The sequence below is a fragment of the Meleagris gallopavo genome, chromosome 15 (assembly GCF_000146605.3).
Source record: "Meleagris gallopavo isolate NT-WF06-2002-E0010 breed Aviagen turkey brand Nicholas breeding stock chromosome 15, Turkey_5.1, whole genome shotgun sequence".
Classification (NCBI taxonomy): domain Eukaryota; kingdom Metazoa; phylum Chordata; class Aves; order Galliformes; family Phasianidae; genus Meleagris; species Meleagris gallopavo.
Window position 1 is genome coordinate 7,714,064 of NC_015025.2, and position 19,280 is coordinate 7,733,343.

The following is a 19,280-nucleotide window of genomic DNA, read 5'->3' on the forward strand; positions in this document are numbered from 1 at the left end:
TGGCTCCTGCGGGGCTGCGGCTCCGCTCGGGGTCGGGATGTCTCCATGTGCAGAGCCGTGGCCCCAAGAACAGTATTTCCAGGAATCCCCAACGTAGCCTAAGGGATTCCTGGGAAAACTGGACCCTGAGAGCACGGCGACCGCGGCTCCCACCGGCCCCTGCCCTGCACAGCTGCTCCTCTGGCCGCTCTGTGTGGCCCTGCTGTCCCCACGCAGCACCCCTGCCCACCCCTGCACAGAGCTGGGAGCTCTGGGGATCCTGACCGGGCACAGGGGTGTTCCTCTGCCTCAAAGCAAACCTCCACTCCTCTGACCTTCAGTCACAGGGATACGGAGCAGAGGGGTGAGCCTTGCCCCATGGCTGGGGGTCAGCAGCCCCTATGGAATCTTCGGGGGACACACTGCGTGTCTGCAGGCTCCGTTCTCTGTGCTTCTCCATTAGAGCCAGTGTCCAAAACACAGCTGGGAGAGCCCCTGCTCCCACGGTTGAGGACCCAGCCCCAGAGGCAGCAGAGAGGGGTGGAGCAGACCCCCACATCCAGTCATGAGCTGTGCTTCCCATCTCACTGCGCAGTTCCCACGTTCCGTTGGCATCAATGCTCCCAGCAGGCGGCAGTCTGAGAGGTGTCGGGGTCCCAGGGCACAGTTCCTCCCTTCCCGAGCTACAGTGCTTCATCTCAGACTCCCAATTGACCAGAGATGCAGCACTGCACCTTGGGCTGGGAGACATGGAGAAGCCCCCGGCCGCGCTCGATGTGTGCTGTACCACGCATGGCCGTGTGTGGCTGTTTTCTGCTGGGCATCACACTACAGGACAGATGAGGCTGGGGGCTGCTGGGGACAACCTGCAGCATCACACAGATAAACAACTGTGCTTGGAGAAGGACTGCACACTGGCCCCTACCGCATCCCAACAGTGTGTCTGTGGGGCTGTAGGATCTGGAACCTGGCCCAGCACTGGGGAGTCACTGCCTGTGGTCTTAAGCCATACGGATGTGGCTGCTGGGGTGGCTCTAGAGTATGAGTCTGTCACTCAGCAGGGCCAGGACACCCCTGGGGTAATGTGGGATGCAGGTCTCACACAGTGCATTTTCCCTGCACTCTGTTCCTTTGTGTCCCCTGGAGGATGAGGAGCATGTGAGAGCCCTGCGGAGCCCTATCCCTGCCACCATCCCTGTCCTCACCAGAGAGAAGCCTGATGCTGGGCAGTACCTGTGGGAAGGTGTCAGTGCTGGTCCCGGGAGCTCAGCTGCAGGCAGGGCTGGAGTCTGTTGGATGGACACCCCCAGCACCCCCTGTGTGGGCCCAAGGGAGAGGGTCTGGGGGGAGCAGGAGGAGGGGAGGATGGAGGGAGCAGCCAAGCACAGAAACATCTCTTGCAGGCGAGCACTAACATCCTGAGTAACGCTAGAGCACGATAAACACACCATCCATCACAGCCATGTCCCGCTGCCGGCCCCAGAACAGCGGTGCTCCCAGCAGCCTGACGAGAAGCAGATGGTGCAGCTCCAGCATGACGCCCTGCATCCGGCATGGTCCCCCCTGAGCGCACCCAGCTGGGAACCGGGCACCCACAGCCTCTGCTCACACCCCGCTCCCCCAGCCGCCATCCCCCAGCTCCACAGCCCCGATTTATTGGGAAGAAAGAAAGGGAAGAGCCTCACGGTGCCCCAAACTCCATGCGCAGATCACAGTGTGAGTCACCCAGGAGGGATGTCTGGTAGCTGCCTTTGCTGGTGCAGGCTGTCACTGCTCCCAGCTCGGATCGGGCCAGCCCTGAGCACTGGCCAAGTGTGGGAACAGCCACGGGGCTCGGTGCCATGGGGCAGCACTGCTCACAGGGCCCCTCCTGACAGCCTGCTGCCCTGTGTCAGAGCTCAGCCTCCCAGCCCTGTGCACTCCCTATGTGCAGCTCCCTGGGAAGGGGCTGGGCTGCTTTTAGCTGGGAGCAACCCCAGGCTGAGTACTGTCCTGGGAGCCAGCCCTGTTCAGGGGGCTGCTGGGTTTGTGTGTGCTGCTGTCAGCACCCAAAGGGCATCCGGTGTGGGTAGCATGCCAGCTCTGCCCTTCTCTCGCTGTCCGGGGATGTACAGTCTCTGTGCACCTCCAGCATCTCCAGTGATGGCTGTGTCCCTGGGTACTCCCTTGGTCAAGGCTGTAAAAGACAGAGGGCAGCAGTCAGTGTGGAGTTTTGTGGGGCAGTGAGCTCTGGGTCTCTGCAGGTAGCCTCTTGGCACCCCAAGGCATTGCGTGCAGTTTCCTGCTGCAGCACAACTGGGGACTCAGGTCTGATGTGAAGCAGGGGGCGATCAGACCCTGGAGAGTGCTATGAATCCCTTGTAGGGCAAAGCACAGCCCATCTCCTGCCTGACCCAGCACCCCCACCCTCCCCAGCTCTCCTCCTCCCACTGCCTGCCCATTACCACCTGGCCTCATGCTCCCTTCCCCAGAAGCTGGGGCCAGATATTGCCCAGCCGTGACTGGGCCCTGCCAGCAATACAGGGTCCCAAGGCACACCAGCAGCTCTGTGCACCCACAAAGCTTTGCAATGAGCACAGCATTCAGAACCTCCTTTCTCAAATGGGGACCTTCTCCAGCACAGCCAGCTGTCTCCCTTGCAACAGTGCCGGTGAACTCCCTGCCAAAGCGAGGCACAGCAGGCAGCTGACATTTGGGAACAGAGCCTCTGTTCAGATCCAGCCAGTACACCCTGCTCCATGCACTGTCCCCAGCTCCAGAGAGCCACAGGAGGTGCCTTGCCCCAGCCCTGTGTGGTGGGCCTGGGGACAACCCCCTCCGCCCCTGCCACCACCCCGACAGGCCCTGGCCAGTTCGATAGGAAAGACTGGAATGGAGACTCCTCCCTGCCTGCAGTGTGGGGCTGGGGACCTCAGCTGCTGTCCCCAGGGAAGTGTTGGTGGGGGGAAGGAATGCCACAGAAGGCGGAGGAATGCACCAGGCTGTGCATCCCACCGGGCTGGGAAGCAAAACATCTGCTGGGAGCTCGCTCTGCCCGGAGGGGGTCTTGGAGAAGGAGTTGCCCGAACTCTGTTGTGGTCTCCACCTCCTCAAGAGGGGCAAAAAGCTCAACATGGCGAGGCCTGACCCGTCCCCTTGTTTCTGCTAGTTTCCCAGTTTCACATGGAAGCAGGGCTCACCCCTTGCCCCCCACGCTCATATTGCTGCCTGCGAGAACAGCAGAGCGCAGCGCCTGGGGGCAGCGCAGCCACCGAACTGCAGCCAGGCAGGGGGCTCTGCCCCTCCAGCACACGTTGCCGGAGCCAAGTGCTCAACCCTCCCAGGACCACAGTGTATGAGGAGGGGTCAGCCCCCAGGCATTGCTGCAGCCCCCAGCCCTGCTGTGGGAGCGCTCAGACCGGTATCTCTCAGCTTTCCCACAGCCCCCGGACACGCTCGCACGCCGCTCCCTGTTGCAGCGACCACGCACTTATGAATTCCATCAGCCCCAGTTTGCTCATCCCTCGCTCGCGTGGGCGCGGATGTGCTGTGTGGCTGCAGGGAAGGGCGCTGCCAGCCACCACCGTGTGCCCTTTGAAGGGCCAGGCAGGCTGCTCCCTATGCCGCCCCATCCCACCGGCCCCACGGGCGCTGCCCCGCGCTCCTACCCACGCTCACCTCCGCCTCTGCTCCGCGGAGCCGCGTCCCTGGCTGGGCGAGCCGGCAGCGCTGGGCTGCGTCAGAGCCCTCCCCACGGTTACAACACTGCGCCCTTTCCCCTCTCTGCAGCGGCCGCTCCTGCAGGAAATGTCCTTTTTTAATAACAGTTGGGATTTGTTTCCTCCTTGAAATTCCCCGGCCTTTTTCTCCAGCGGCGAGGGCCCCGTCCCAAGTATTGCTTCAGCCTGGGCCTTGTGCTGGTGGAAGCCTCAAACCTCAGCAGGACTCTGTCCCGTGCTAGGGAAGGACAGGAGCTCAGGCGGCATCAACACCACACGCTCCCATCTGTCTCCGGTGCCCCCCAAAGCTGAGCACCCCCCAGCTTTGACCCCTGGTGCCACGTCCAGCGGGATGAACCCCCACTGTGGGGCAGCCGGAGAGATGAGCGCTGCCCATGGGCACCAAGCGAGGTCCGTGCACAGTGCCATCTCTGATAGCAGAGGCCGGAACTGTGGAGGGGTCAGCTCTTGCTCACTCATCTCTGCGGGGACTGAAGCCACTGAGCTATGAGAGCAGTCCCAATCAATGGGTGCTGCCTTCTATGGCTCTGCATGCAAGACCCGCTGGCCCAGGCAGCTCCTTCCATGGAGCTGTGCAGAGCACTGGCCCAACTGGCACCTCCATCCCATCAGCCCTGATGGCCTCCTCCCTCCTTCCCTTGCCTATGTGGTATTAAATCAAAGGTTTATGAGAAAATGATGGGGCCAGGGGAGATCCTAATCTGGTCACAGGCTGATTAACCCCGAGTTCAGGCTGCGGTCCTGATGCTCAGCTATAAATAGCTTTGCCTTTCCTTTCCCATCCTCCTGCCGGGGCTGCAGAATTTCTGCCCTTTTATGGTCAAAAAGGCAGATTTGGAGCCCGTGCAGCCCACATCTCCCATGCTGGGGGCGAGCCAAGGGGGCCCAGGGGGATGCTGCTCTTTCTCTGTGGGTTTTGCTAGGATAAATTATGATGCCAAGAACAAAGGAGCAGGTCTGGGGGGGCTGCTTCTCTGTCTTGGAGCAGGGGATGGGTGCAGAGGGGAAGGATGCGCCTGGTTTGTGCTCCTCCCAGGGCACACAGCCCCCTCTTGGAGCCAAATGGCCTCATCTGGTGTCTGTGCATCCCCAGCAGGGCTTGGGGTGGTGACGCCATGGAGACAGCAGACAGGTGAGCAATGTCTGGGAGTGTCACTTCCAGGGTGTCAACCCCAGTGGCACCTCCCTGCTGGTGACAGCGGGCAGCAGGATAGTCCCTGTGCTCCTGGCATGGCAGCTTCTGCCAATGGGAAAATGCCTTCTTGTCCCCACTGCAGCATGGCTGGCTCTGCTTTGTCCATGCAGGTGGACAGGTGCTGCTGGCTGTGCAGGGGGAGAAAAGCTGCACAGCACCACCGGAGCTCAGCAGGGCTGAATGAGCGATGAGATCTGTGCAGACACATCGCCAAGGAACAGCAGAGCTGCACAGCAGCCTGACCTCCTCTGCAGCTTCCATCCATCGCCTTTCCCACGGCCTCGCTTCTTCCTGCTGCCTCCCAGCCAGCCACCATAACCCCTGTCCTTTTCTCGCTCCCCATGCATGGCAGGACTCAGCCCCATCTCCCCCAGCCTCCCCATCCCAGCAGGACGGTGCACCGGGAATGGGGCACGGTGAGCCTGCCTGACACCCGGGGCAGCAGGAGCGTGGGAGCAGCCCAGGCCGGCCCTGCTGTGCTGTTTACATGGCACATTCCCCATCCAGAGGAAGTGGTGCAGGGGTGAAGTCCCTGCGGGGAAGGGACCTTCACGTCACCGACCCCAGCCTTCTGAGGGGAAAGGAGCCCAGAGCAAAGCTCCCCAGTGAGACTTCTCCCACACAGCTCTGGCAGAAGCGAGGCTGCTCCAGCATTCATCGTGTTCCCTGCTGCCTCCAGCTCTGCTCCTCGCCCTCCCTGGCCATGAGGCTCCCGGTCCCGGGGCACTGTGAGACACCACCAGCCAAGCTCCAGGTTTCTGTCCAAAGAGGCATGGCCTGGAGCTCATGGAGCTGTCGGCACTCCTTGCTGCTTATCAGGCCTTTATCATCTTATCTCTGCTCCAGCAAAGGAGCGGGGGAGCGCTGTGCATGTGTGCATGTCTCCAGCTTGGCTCTCCGAATCCCACTGAGCCCAGTTGGTATGAGACACTGCACTCTGAAAGAAAATACTCCAAATTTGCCAGGTTCCTGTGAGGAGACAAGGCACAGAGGATGATCCAGCACAGCACTGAGCTCACGTTGGCTCTCAGAGTGCCATCTTCCTGCTAAGCCCCCAGAGCTGGGCTTCCCCATGCACACCCTATGGGACAAGTGCCACCGTCACAACAGGAGCCCTGCACAGGCCCCAGGTGCTGAGGCTGTGCTGTACAGCATTGGCTGTGGCTGTCACCACAGTAAAGCAGGAGCATGAAAACATTACTGAGCCTGCCTCAAAGGGACAGTTGAGTCCACAGCCACCGATGCAGCAATCTGGGTTCTCCCTCTCATTTTGGGAATCCCTCCTCGGTGTTCCCACTGACACCCCAGTGGGGCTGCAGAGGGCAGAGCCATGCTGACAGCAGCTCACTGCTGTGGGACAGGCAAATGTAGGCAGCTGGCTGCAGCAGAGCAGCAGGGACAGCACCTTCCCAGCAGGTCCAGTGAGCAGAACAGTTCAGTGAGCTCAGCTATGGGTGAAGGGAGAGGGAAAGGAAGGGAAAATGCATGGGGATGGAACCCAGGTGAGGAGTCTCGGCTGAAAGGAAGACTTCTCCCCATGTAGCAGCCAGCAGTGAACTGGTCCTGCAGAGAGCACCACCACGGCCAGGTGTCCAGCACAGAGCACCTGCATGAAGCACAGTAGGTCCCAGCCCCCACACACAGCTCACATCAGAGGGATGCTGCTCACTCACCTCCCTGCACCTCCCAGACCCCACAGTGGGGACCATCTCTGCAGAGTAGGGGCAGGCACACTCATTCCCTACAGAGTCAGGGCACACAGCTCACTGCTGGCACCCACAGCTCCTGCTGCCCCACGGGGAGCCTCAAGAACTGCCAGGATATCCCACTGTCCTGTAGCCACAGGGAAAGGGTCTCAATAGACCGCTTTCATCGTGATGCCTTGTGCAGCTCTCACTCGCACACAGTGGGCACTGAACTGATCAAAGGCTCTGCAGCACTCCAGAAGTGCCCATCCCCATCAAAGCGCAACAATCCCCAACTCCTCCAGCCAGCACTGAGCAGCTCCATCCCTCACCTGTGCCCAGCAGTGGGAAGATGCCTGCTTCAGCATCCTCAGCCATAGTGCTGGAGCCCAGGTTGGGTCCCACTGCACTGCTCTGCCCCATGGTGCCAGCTGTGCACCGCACTGTGGCTTTCCCTGCCCTGTGCTGGCATACAGGTCTGTGTGCTGCTGACTGCAGGGGTGAGTGTGCAGCCGAGATTTGGCTGCTGCTGCTGGGAGAAGTCCCTGTCCCATCCCAGGGTCTGGGCTGGGGTCACTCAGCTGCGAGATAGGAACCATGGGTACCCTCACTACCATATCCCTGGCACAAGGTCAGCTCTCGGCTTCTCCCCTTGGTCTCCATGGCAGTGTCATGCCAGTCTGGCACGTGCTGTGTGGTCTCTGAGCCAAAGTGCTCGGGGAGGTGTGGGGACTCCCCAGAGCAGGCAGCCAGCACAACCCAGTGCTGTGCAGGGGTGCTGGATAGGAGAAAGGGCTCGGAGCGAGGGAGCAGCACTGCCCGGCATCACTGGCTGCAGTGTACTCCTGTTCCCAGCAAAGCCTCCCCCAGCAAAGTCTGTTCTGCTTCCCTCCTCCGTGTGAGTGTGTGTGTGTAGCTGGCCAAGGTCAAAGGATGGTGAAACGGCTCCAGAGCTCAGATTTCCAGCCTCTTGCCTCATCGTTTGCTATCCGACTCCGGCGCGCTCCCACAGACATGAGCAGCTTGTGCTGCTTCTCCCCCGCATCGGTTTCAGCTCTGCAGCTGCACCCCACAGCTCCCCACCGTGACCAGCCTAGGCAGATGCCCACAGCTGGCAGCCCCTCTCCTGCCATGGGCCTTACGGAGCATTACAGCCCCAGTTCCCACTAAGCATCACAGGGGCAACTTGGTGCCCAAAGGCACCCACCCACCCACTCATGCTTCTCAGCCCCCATGGAGATGGGGATGAGCAGAGGCTTTGCTGGGGGTGAGCCTCGGAAAATCCTGATCAGGCACAAGGCCGATCCTCTGTTAGAATAGAAAGGGAGACCAAGAAAATAGAAAAAAAAAAAAAAAAAAAAGCCCTTAATCATCTCCAGACTGCCTCTTGACAAGCGTGGAGGGAAATGCCACTCCATCCAGGAGCCACCCAGAGCTGCAGCCTGTCTAGACACAGCCTTCCCCAAATTCCTGCTGATAACTGCTTGGGAAATCTATGGCAGAGGCTAGTGTGTGTGTGTTGGAAATGAGCTTCTCTTCCATCAGCACAGTGCTGTGAGCTGGGGCCTGGGGCTGGGCAGGAACAGCATTGAGTCCCGTATCTGGGGATATGGGCACCGTGATGGGGACAGCACAAAGGCACCGAGTGCTCTAACCCTAACCCTAACTCTAACCCTAACCCTAACCCTAACCCTAACCCTAACCCAACCCTAACCCTAACCCTAACCCAGGCCGGGCGCTGCAGGGGTGGCAGCCACGGGGCTGGGGTCCTCACAGCCCAGCCCTCTCTATGCCTCTGTTTCCCCATTGGGCAGGGAAAGAGCCGTGTGGAGGGAAGGTGATGGGTCAGATTCCTGGAGGAGACGTGTCCAAAAGTGAAACACCGGCACGGCCTGTCGGAGCACCTGATGAGTGCTTCAGTGCTTTCTAGGTAACGTTTTGGTATGAATGGAACCAATAGTAACGCGAACGTTGCATGCACACAGCCTGGGGAGCGATGTGCACCGGGCCGTCCTTCATCAGTACACAAAGTACAAAATGAGCACAGTGACAGGGCCAAGGCAGAGCTGAGCCGCTCCTCACTGCCCGCCATGACCCCACTGCCGCTTCCCAGGGGCTCACGGTGGGACAGGGACAGAGGCGCTGAAGTGCCTCAACCGCTGCCACCGTGCCCACTGCAGCCCCAGGGCCAGGCTGGGGGCCCAGGCACGGCTCCTGCGCCGTGACCTCAGCCCGCTTCCCCCCGGCTGGCGGCCGCCTGTCCAGCAGCAATGCCCAGCGAGCGGCCTCGTTCTTCGCAGAGCCGGTCCTACCCTGGCTTGTTAGTGCCTTGCCATTGTTTCTATCCAGGTGCATGCAGAGCAATCCCTCCCCTCATCCCACAGGACCACACGGTTGCCTCCACACGGTTGCCCCACGTGCCGCTCGCCCCACGCGCACCCCCTGCAGCATCGCCAGGTCACATTTGGGACTCCTCTGCTCAGTACTACACCGCACCAGGGCCCCCCACGCCATTCCCTGCTGCTGCCCTCCGCCCCACGCCATGCCCACCCCCACGCGCCCCACGGGCACCTACCTGCTGCCCTTTTCCACATCACCGCAGGGCGCGGGCATGCAACCACCACCTCTTCCTGTCCCATTATAACCGGCACTGCGGCCCCACGCTGCCTGCTGGGGTTTTTTAAGCAGCTGGCATGGGAGTGCTGGGCGAAAACTCCTTCCATGCGGCTCAGAAGCTGGAAAACCTTTTTCTTTTTACCTTATATGAGCTGGAGAAGGAGGCCAGGCTCCGGCGGGCGCATCTGTCAGGGGCGCCGCAGGGACCCATTGGCTGGGGTGCCGTCACGTGGCCCTGCGCCCTGACCCGCCGCCGCTCAGCTGAGTGTTGGTTTTACCCCCTAAGGAAGGGCCGCTTGACAATTTTCATATTTCTTCTAAATTTGGAGATTTCAGACAATGCTGGGAGGCTTGGCTCAGGATGCCAGAGGCCCATGTGGAAGTCATTAAGTCCGAGAGGGAGAGCAGGAGAGAGGGGGAGAGCAGAGCGCGGGAAGGAGGGGTGCGGGGCGCGGGGGGAGGAGGTGGGAGCAGCCAGCCCTGCGCCTGGGAACGACGGGGACGCCTCGGAGAGAGCTGCCTGGAGATGCTGGATCCCCGCAGCCCCTGCCCATGCTGCTGTGTGGGTCTGGGGGCTGGCAGCGGGGCAGAGCGGGGCTGCAGCGCGCTGATACTGGCGGCTGTCCCACTGGGGGAAGGAAGCGGAGATGCTCCCTGGCCCGGCTTGTGGTTCCCATCACTTTGAGGAGCTCCATCTGGCCTGGGAAAACGGCGTTCCGGCAGCCACGGGGCCGCCTGCACGCACAGGGCCGGCTGTGGCCATGAGAGCCTGAGTTTTGCAGATAGCACCCAGTGCCCACAGCCACTCTGTGGGCTCACCACCAGCCCCAGCCACTTCTGTTCTTGGCAGCAGTGCCCTGTGTGGCCCCAGCCCCAATGATGCTCTGGCTCAGCATCCATTCCCAGGCGGTTCCTGGGAAGGGCCCACATTGCCGGCCTCTGAGGGCCCAGTCTGCAGGCAGGGTCTGCTGAGAGGATGCCCATCCCCATCACCTGTGGGCTGCAGGCAGTCCCAGAGCTCGGGCCAAGGTCTCTGTGCCCTTGTGCCAGGCTTTGCACACTTTGTCAGCATTTGGTGCCTCCTGTCCCCTGCGAGACAGAGCTTGGGAAGGTCCCTGGGAGGCTAAGCTGGAAGAGTAGGGTCAGTGCATGCTGGGGGGCTGGGGAGCATTCAGCCGTGCTGACCCCAGCGATACCCAGCACCTGCCCTTGTGCAGGGCACTCTGTGCTTGTACTGGACTCAGCCCCACACTGTCAGCAGTGGGTACTGGTACCGGTCTGGCTGGGCCGTACTGAGTACCACACACACTGGGAACACAGCATCTTGCTGCTGTCTCCAGTTCAGCCCCTGCTGTCGGTGGGCTGGCTTTGAATAAAGCACGGATAAATGCTGCCATTAAACAACGCCTATAATTAGAAACCAGGTTTCCTAAATGAAGTGAAAAATGTAACGTTAGCCTCTGTTTGTTCTCTGGATGCTGCTCTCTTGTTCCATGACCCAGTGGGGTCATGCCCTGTGGTTTCTAAGAAGCCTTAATAAGGTAATGTTTAGGAGGTTACTATCTTTACAACTCTTGTCTTATTACAACTCCATAAGAAAAACATTTAGGGCAAAGCAGGATTCCACGGCGCGGGTTTGTTTTTGTTACTCCTTCAGTAGGATGCTGCCCAGTGAGTTCTCTCTGCAGCAGGTTCTGTTTCTGTACCCCTGGCAAAGCCACTTTTCCCCACTCCCTGCCCTCAGCTGTGCACGAAGGTCTGCATGCTCTCAGAAGCCCCAGTCCTGCTGCAGATCCCTACAAGAGCAGCCCCCGGGGCTGAGCTGGCTCCGGCCCTCCCGAAAGACAGAGGAACGATGGCAGAATTCCCTCTCCAGCCAGCCCTGCACAGAACAAAGCGCTGAATTTACGGCCTCCTCATCTGCTCGCTGACACTACAGGGGGGTTGCTGGAGCTTTGCCCGGTGCTGCAGTGCTGGTGGCACGGGCAGGACACGGGCAGCGGGTGAGCCCAGGCTGGAGCAGCTCTGGAGGTGACCTTCAGCAGCAGCTGGAGCTCAGCGCATCCCAGCTGGAAGCACGGGACAGCAGCAGGGTAGGACCTCCCTGCTGGGCTCCCAGTGGTGACAGCTCCCGGGGCTGTGGGTCCCTGCACGTGCGTGGCCCCGTCCCCAGCTCTGCGGGGAGGAGATGCAGAGCTGGGGCAGACGTCAGTGTCACTGCTCAACTTTCCATTTACTTCAGCCCTGCGTCGCGCCCTGAGAACTTGGAAGCCTGCCTGCAAGCTAAAGCCACCAAAGCCCTAAAAATAAGGGCATCGCTGCCCTGGAAACGTGGCCTTGGGTGCTCCCCACATCCTTGCAGGGACAGTGGGGACTGCAGTGCTTTGCCATCTCCCTCCCTCAGAGCTGCTTTGTCCATTCCGCAGTGACCTCTGCTGCCTGACACAGAACGCGCAGAGGGCTTTGCTGGGATGAGAGTTTTTCCCTGCCGTGTCCCTGCCGTGGCCTCACTGTCCCCCCAGCCCAGGGCAGCAGAGAGGCAGCGGGGAGCGGAAGGAAGCAGCGTGCTTCTAGGAACCAGAGCACACACAGTCTTTTTCCATCAGGTGCTCTGTCTCCAAGAGCAGAAAGTAAAAGAAAACAAAAGGCAGGAGAGAAGCAGGACAGGAGGAACCTGTGTGTCTGGATCGTGTAACGGGAGACGTGCTGTAAACGCTGATGGATGCTGCTGGGGCTGTGCAGGATGTACACTCCCTCCCGCCCGCCTGGCGCTGCTGGCAGCTGCCTCTGGGCCGGGATGTACTGTCGGGAGATGCAGGGTCCCTCAGGGCCGAGCACACGCAGAGCTGCGTCCCGACACCAAGCCCTGGCTGTTCTCTGCAGCACACAGGAGGGCCGTGGGCACTGCCTGCTTGGGGCTGCCAGCAGGGTGCCGTCCCACTGATGGGTGGCTGCGGAGGGCACTCACCCCGCACGAAGCGGCGATGTCCTGGCTGCCCCTTCCAGATGTGTCTGTGTTTATGCAACCGAAGGAGCAGGCAGAACTCAGATCTTTTTGTTTTCCCTTTTTTGAGAACGGAGAGTTTTAATTCCCACCAACCAACTTTTTTTTTTCCAGCGAGCTTAAAATAAGCCCTTCTGGTCTGGGTGGCTCCGGAGCCGCTCGCACACCAGCACAGCGTTTGTGCAAATATGGATGTGAGCGCCGTGCTGCGGGCGGGTGCTACCTGCAGGGGCACGGGGACGTGGGGGCCCAACACCAGCACCACCAACCCCAGCTCTCCTCCCATGCACGGCAGGCTCCGGCCAGGCCGGCTCATTGCGGCACGCTCATATCTGATGAGTGGAAAATGTTGCTCATGGGAGATAGGAGGATGCTGCAGACGCAGCCCCGCTGGCTCCGGCCGCAGCCGGGCACATGTACAGGTGCTCTGTGTGGCACTGCACAGTGGCAGGCTCCCACCCAGACTGAGGGTGACAGCTCTGCTTTGCAGGGAGCAGCCACACGGCTGGAGATGGCTGAGCTCCGGCTCAGCTGAGGGCAGGACAGTGGATCTCATGATGGATGGTTACAAAATATGCACCCTGGTCTCCTTTGGCTGGCAGATCAGATCCACCCTGTCTGGGCACCGGCTCCCATTCTTCAGGTTCCGACTTCCAACGGTGCCCATAGCAGTGGGGCAGGCAGGAACAAAGCAAGGAGGCAACAGAGACAAGCATGGACAGCAGAATCCAAATCATAGCCCTCTCCCCTATGGTGTCCACATGGAGGGGAAGCCCTGGAGAGTTTCCAGCCCTTCCTTCCATCACAAGGGCATACGGCAGACCCTGAACACCCTGCTCTGGGCTGGGCACATCTCGTAGCCACCCCAGTGCAATGCTGTCCCCCTCCCAGCCGTGCACCCCAGCTCCATCGCAAGGCTGGTGGAGAAAAGCCACCTCCCCCAGCTTATCAAATTTGGCCATGTCTGAAAAGCTCTGGTTTCCTTTTCACCAAAAAAGATCAAAACTGGGTAATTGGCTCCCATTGCGGATGCCTCTGAGCCTCTCTCATGTGTAAACAGCATTGCCGAGTGCTGACACAACGCAGGCGGCCGCGCAGCCCGGCACCCTCTGGGCATGGCCAGGGGCTGCGTTCTGCCCTGCGCTGCCCTGGGGAGCGCACAGCCAGCGTTGGGTCCCAGGCACTGCAATAATTTGGGTGCAGGTGGCTGCAGAGTCACCGGGCCCCCATCAGCTGACAGAGGTGACACTGCTCATTGACTGGGAGACGCCACAGCCCTGAAGCACTGTGCTGGTGAATGCCCTTGGGGGTGTCAGCATGTTTCCTGCAGCATCTCTGGGTTGTGGTAACCAAAAGGAGGGGAGACACAGTAGGAAGAGGTGATGACTTTCACCCTGTTTCCTGGGTTGAGGCTCAATTCCTGGACTGGGAAAAGGAAGTGGAAATTTCCAACTGCCCTACGAAGCACAAGGGCCTTCCAGCCTGTGGATGGGGGGATGTGGAGTAAGCGGGGGGCATTCCTCCAGCAGCCATCCCAGACGTGGGACAGCAGACTTCAAAGCTTAAAAGGTGCCCCCCGAGGAGCAGGGAACAGCACCAGGCACCTCTGCAGTGAGCGAAGCTGGTGGGGTTTGGGAGTGGACAGAGGGAGGGATGGAAGAGGGATGGAGGAAGGGCACTGCGCTGCGGTTGGGTGGAGGACAGCACCACCGTGCGGTACAGCATCCCTGGCTTCAAGGACACGGATTGCATCCCTCCCCCTGCTCCCTGTCCCTCCTTTATAGGCGCCCGCAGTCCCCAGCCCCGGAGTCAGCACCTCCCGTGCCTCAGTTTCCCTCACTGCAGCACCCCCAGGCTCGACCTGTGGATGCAGCACAGCACTGAGGCAGCATCTCCAGCACACTCCCAGGACACCCCCAGCCTGCAGCTCAGGGCACAGCCCCAGGCACAGCCGTCGGGCTGCAGACAACAGCAGGGAAGAGTCTGGTGACAGATAGCCGGGGTGCGGGATGCAATGGTGTGAGTCATGGGGGTTCCTGGGCACACACAGCGGAGCTGCTGGTGGCACACACGTCACTGGGGACCCTCAGTTGTCTCCACAGAAGCTCCAGGCTACCTGCACACTGTGCCACCAGCATAGCACACAGCCCACCGTCCTCCTGCCAGCACCTGCTCCAGCAGTGCCCCCCAGCCATGGGGGCTATCACCAAGGCTGTCACCGTGCTGTCACTGCCAGCAGAACCCCAGACATTTCTCTGAGACAAGTTCTGCCCCTGATCCTCTCTGCGTTGCCTGCTCCAGGAGGGACAGCCAGGGTTGCTGCAGCCAGCACCCGGGAGGAGGCGGTGGCCGAGTCCCAGACCACGCTGGCCCCGCCCTGAGCTGCTGACACCTCGGGGACGCGCCGGACACACCTCCGGGGAAGCGCCGCGGGGCTGGGGCTTTCCCTATTTAGCTGCGGGGCTCGGCTGTGCCAGCCGCACTGCGGGCAGCCGTCCGGCCCTCCGCCGCGATGGAGCGGGCTCCCAACCTGGTAGGTACCGTGCCGCGACGCGGGGCTGCCCGTTCGCTTCCTTTCTTTAATGCCATTACGTACACGCGTGTTTGCGGGTGGCTACCTGGCTCTGTTTGCTTTGGAGATGCTCATCCCGGCCCTGCTGAGCCCGTCGTCCCCGTGCGTGGCACGGAGGGGACAAAGCGGGGAGCGAACCTGCGGCGGCCTGAGGGAAGCGCGGCACAGCCCAGGAGGAGAGCGCAGCGCTCTGCCTGGACCCTGCACGCACGCAGGACGGTGTCACAGCGGGACCACGGGCAGGGCGTGGGGCTGCCTCGGCCGGCTGCAGCCACACGGAGAGCAGCGCTACAGAAAGCAACTTTGTTCGGCACTGGGCAGCATGCCGGCTGCCGGCACACGGAGCTCGGCCCTGCGAGGCCGGAGGGAGAAGGAGAGGAAAAGGCACCTTTCTTTCTCTGTCCTCAGAGCACAGAGGGAGAGGAGGATTTGGATAAAGATCTCATTCTTGCATGTCTCATCTCTAAGACTCCTTGTAAACGAAAGGAGCCCCAGGTACACCCTGAGCTGGGTGTGTGCGCTTGCTTGGGGCACGGGGCCACCTGGGGATGCTCAGGGCAGGCTCAGGGCCCTTTGGGCTCGGCTCCCTGGACAAGGGCTCTGCAGCCATGGGTACCTCCTGGGGCTCACCACGACCATGTGCTCACCACCCAGCATGCACGGTGCCACCCCAGTGCCAGGAAATTGGGCCAAGTGTCTATCCCCAAAGCAGGGATGCAACCTTTTGCACAAGTTCTGCAGCCTAGGGCAGCCACGCACTGCACTCCTTTCTCTTCAGCTTCTCCTCTGCATCTTCACCTTTGCCATGGTTCTGGTGCCAGAAGCCAAGGATGAAAGCAGAGCAGCCAAGGGGAGGAGAAGGGGCCCTTCACGGCTCCCCATGGCCGCTCCCGCCCTGGCCAGGGCCCCGGATGACCCCTACACTCCAATGGAGGACTATGAGCGTAGCATCCAGGACATGGTGCACCAGCTGAAGAATGGCTCTGAGCCAGGCGACACCAAGTGCCAAGTCAATTTGCGTCTCTGGAGGTCCAACCGCAGGAGCCTGTCCCCCTGGGCCTATAGGTAAGTGTGGGGCAGGGTCCTCAGGGCTGGGGAGCTCTGGCAGGGCCACGCACACTCATCCCACGTTGGCAGGTGCACTGGTGACCACAGCTCCCGCATCTCAAAGCAACCATGATGCAGTGCTCCCCATGTCACCCCGCAGTGGTATTGCCCTGCCCATCCCCACCCCACTGTCTCCATCCCACCTGCCAGTCTCACCGTCCCCCTAACCTCCCACTGCTTTCCTTATCCTCCAGCATCAACCACGATGCCACGCGAATCCCGGCAGACATCCCTGAGGCCCGGTGCCTCTGCACTGGCTGCATCAACCCCTTCACCATGCAGGAGGACCGCACCATGGCCAGCATTCCCATCTACAGCTGGCTGCCTGTCCGCAGGCTGCTCTGCCAGGCGCCAGGCGAGGTGGGGCACAAGGCTGCCAGGAGGAAGAAGTGTCACAAGAAGTACCAGATGGTCATGGAGACCATCGCTGTGGGCTGCACTTGCATCTTCTGAGGTTGCATAATGAATGCCCAAACTCATCTAAGGGCATATAAGTAGCTTGCTCTTGCTTATCAAGCATTGCCAGGCTCAGCATTGGGGCAAGGAGTGCGTCCAAGGGCTCCCCAAAATCCCCCTGCAGATTCCACTAGCCTCAACCCAGGCTGAGGACACGCAGTGCTGGGGCAGCCCTGCAAGCAGCCCAGCACATCATCCTGCCTCTGGCCTCGCCAGGAGCTTTTGAACCCCCAGTGAAAGGCCAAGGAGAATGGAGGGGGAAGGTCCTCACCCACCACCCCCAGCCCCATGTGCAAACTGCAGCCCAGGGCCTGGCATAGAGGCAGGGGGTGGGGAGCAGCTGATGTCCGGGGGAAGCTGAGGCAGCTTTTGAGGCCCTAAATAATAAAGTGCATTGCTGGCCCCCGTCTGACCCGCTCCATGCCTCAGCCTATGGTGCTGCCTGGGCTGGAGGGCTGTACCCAGCAGGGAGGAGCAGCAGGAGCAGGGTCTCACTACCCTCATGGCCTTGGCTTTGAAGCCCTACGAGGTCCCTTCCAAAGCAAGATGACCCTTCCTCACAGCACATTCCAGTGCCACCCAAGGAGGGAAAGGGAGAAATCTCCAGCGCATGGCACAGACAAGCAACAGTGTCTATATTCCTGAAGGAAAAACATGTTCAAGTCATCTGGACACAGCCTGTCCCTGGCCCCCTGCCCCAAGCTCCATGGTGTTCCCAAGGCAATAAATACACCCCTGCCCACTGCAGACAGCAGCTCCGGGCCCACCACCACCCAATGCGTCACAGCTCAGTCTTCACCTTGTGCATCAAGTCCTTCTGGTCTATCTTCTCCAGGTCCTGGTACCAGCGGTTGTAAGCCAGGAGGGCCACATTTTTGGCCGCCACAGCAATCATCTCCATGGAGCTGGCCACCCACTCCACGCCGCTGAGGTAGAAGAGGTTTTCATGGAGCACGATGGGTGGCAGCGACTTGGCCGAGTCGTAGCGGGGGTGTGACTGCCACTCCGTCACCTGCACCGAGTAGTAGGACCTGAAGAGGGTCTTCAGCTGCTGCTTGTCCAGCGGCTGCTCGGAGAGGACCCGCCACACCGCCGCCTCCTGGGGCTGCTTGCGACGGAACGCTGCTGAGACGTTGACAGGACAGATGTTGTCCATGGCATTGAAGAAGAGGGCGGGAGTGTCGGTGGTGAGGATGCTGGCGAAGGGGAAGAGCTTGGGGTCAGGGAAGCCAAAGTAGGAAGAGTTGAGGTAGCCATGCACCACAGAAGTGACGGAGGGCTGGAAGGTGCCAGGGAAGTTGTCAATGGGCGGCTCAAAGTTCTGGAAGCTGAAGTTGCTCCTGCTGGGGTGTAGGGCAGTGGTCACCACCACCATGTCGTAGAATGCCGAGCCCTGGCCTTCGCTGCTCGTGTAGTGCACCTGGTACAGGGCTCTCCCCTCTGAAGAGAAATGGCAGATAGTGGCTGTAGCACTGACCCCAAGCTGTATGGTCCCCACTTTGTTTTAGCACTGCCTCCAGCCCCTGGTTTTCCAGTGCTGGACCATAGAATCTGGTGGCTTTGGATGAGTTGCTAATGCTTTAGGGCAACAGAAAGAGCATTTTATAGAGCCTGTGAGAGAAAGCTTCTAGAGCAGCTCATGCTGATGAGAAAAGGAGAAGAGGGTCAAAGCTGCCCTTCACAAAGCACAGCTGTCCGACCTGCTGTGCTGGAGCATGGATAGTGCCAGTGGGAACCTGGCCCAAAGAGGGGACCTAAGGGACCCGAAGGTCTGCAGGGCAGGGCCAAGCCTCTCAGACAGACAGACAGCCTCTCAGAAAAACAAAGAGCCTCCCAGAGCCCCCAGCATCTCCACAGCCCCCACCACCCACCTCACAGAATCACAAAACCTGTTACGGTTGGAAAAGACAGCTAAGACCACGAGGTCCAACCACCAACCCATCCCCACCAAGCCCTCTCCAGGCACAGACCCACAACCCCAAGGCCAGCAGTACCCATGGGTGCACAGGGCCGGAGCAGACCCCGCGGTCGGGCTCACCCGAGCTGTGCAGAGAGACGCCCGTCACCCTGCCGTGGATGATGTTGGCTTTGGTCAGCTTCAGCAGGCCCGAGCACACCAACTTGTTGCCTCCTTCCACCGCCCACGTGCTGCCCTGGGCCCCCGCCAGCGACATGGCTCCTGGGGAGAGGAAGGGGAAGGCGCTCAGGGCCCCGCTCGGGGAAGGACCCCGGGGAAGACGCTCACACGAGGGCAATGGATCCTCACCCGCGAAGGCAGGCACCAGCACCGACTGGCCGTAGCTGGAGCGCAGCACGGCTGCAATGACGTCATCCACGAAGCGCTGCGTGACGCCCACCTCCAGCAGAGCCTCGGCCACCGAGCGCTGCGTCATGTTGACGAAGGCCTCACCCCCCAGAGAGCGCAGCAGCTCCTCCAGGCTGGAGAAGGCGTAGCCGTGCGCCTGGTACTTGTAGATCCTGGGGGGGATGGATGGCGGCACGGGGTGAGGTCCCGGCGTCGGGGAGAATCCCCCTCCCCACCCCGCCACGGCCCTACCTCATGAACTTCTCCATCACCTCCTCCACCCACATCTGCAGGCGCAGGAAGCTGATCCCGTAGTGCCACCAGAGCCGGAAGAGGTTCAGCAGGTACCAGTCGGTCTCCTCCAGCACAAAGTGCTCCCCGCTGAACACGGCGCTCTTCCCCGGCACCTCGCGGCGCTGCCTGAGCCCTGGGGGAGCAGAGGGGCCCACCGGGCGTGGTGGGGTGCGGGTAACGGGGTGAGCGAGCTCCTGCGTGGGCACCGGGCAGCGTGAGAGCCCACGTGCTCGGGCATCCCACGGGGCGGCCCCGCCTCCGGACGGGACAAAGCGGTGGGATTCTGCGGTCCGCCCGGAGCCCCACGGTGCGGGCACGGCGGGGTTGGGGCGCTGGGACACCTCGTGC

At 61.0% G+C, this 19,280-nt stretch overlaps 2 protein-coding genes and 1 long non-coding RNA gene across 4 annotated transcripts in view; 1 reads left to right on the forward strand and 2 right to left on the reverse strand.

Annotated features, from left to right (window-relative positions):
- Window positions 1-6: 6 nt before the first annotated feature.
- On the reverse strand, window positions 7-9,377 carry LOC104913254. Its single transcript, XR_795244.3, has 3 exons — window positions 9,154-9,377; window positions 3,637-3,756; window positions 7-2,155 (listed from the first exon to the last, which is right to left on the reverse strand). It is a non-coding gene; the product is annotated as an uncharacterized LOC104913254 (long non-coding RNA).
- A 3,406-nt stretch (window positions 9,378-12,783) lies between these two features.
- IL17B (interleukin 17B) lies at window positions 12,784-16,968 on the forward strand. 2 transcript variants are annotated; one of them, XM_003210300.4, is made up of 3 exons: window positions 12,784-14,731; window positions 15,549-15,835; window positions 16,072-16,968. In XM_003210300.4, the coding sequence occupies exons 1-3, from the start codon at window positions 14,711-14,713 to the stop codon at window positions 16,328-16,330; spliced, it is 567 nt and encodes a 188-aa protein (XP_003210348.2). In that variant the 5' UTR covers window positions 12,784-14,710; the 3' UTR covers window positions 16,331-16,968. The 2 variants fall into 2 exon arrangements, with proteins under 2 accessions (XP_003210348.2, XP_019475944.1); XM_019620399.2 differs by lacking the exon at window positions 12,784-14,731 and having other exon boundaries at window positions 14,746-15,835.
- The window catches only part of PCYOX1L (prenylcysteine oxidase 1 like), a 2,729-nt gene continuing 396 nt past the window's right edge, over window positions 16,948-19,280 (reverse strand). Inside the window, exons 2-5 of the mRNA XM_019620303.2 lie at window positions 18,891-19,280; window positions 18,600-18,811; window positions 18,372-18,512; window positions 16,948-17,773 (exon numbers count right to left, since the gene is read on the reverse strand). Of these exons, the coding sequence (XP_019475848.1) occupies window positions 17,115-17,773; window positions 18,372-18,512; window positions 18,600-18,811; window positions 18,891-19,280 (1,402 nt within the window). The 3' untranslated portion in view covers window positions 16,948-17,114. The remainder of the gene's footprint in view (window positions 17,774-18,371; window positions 18,513-18,599; window positions 18,812-18,890) is intronic.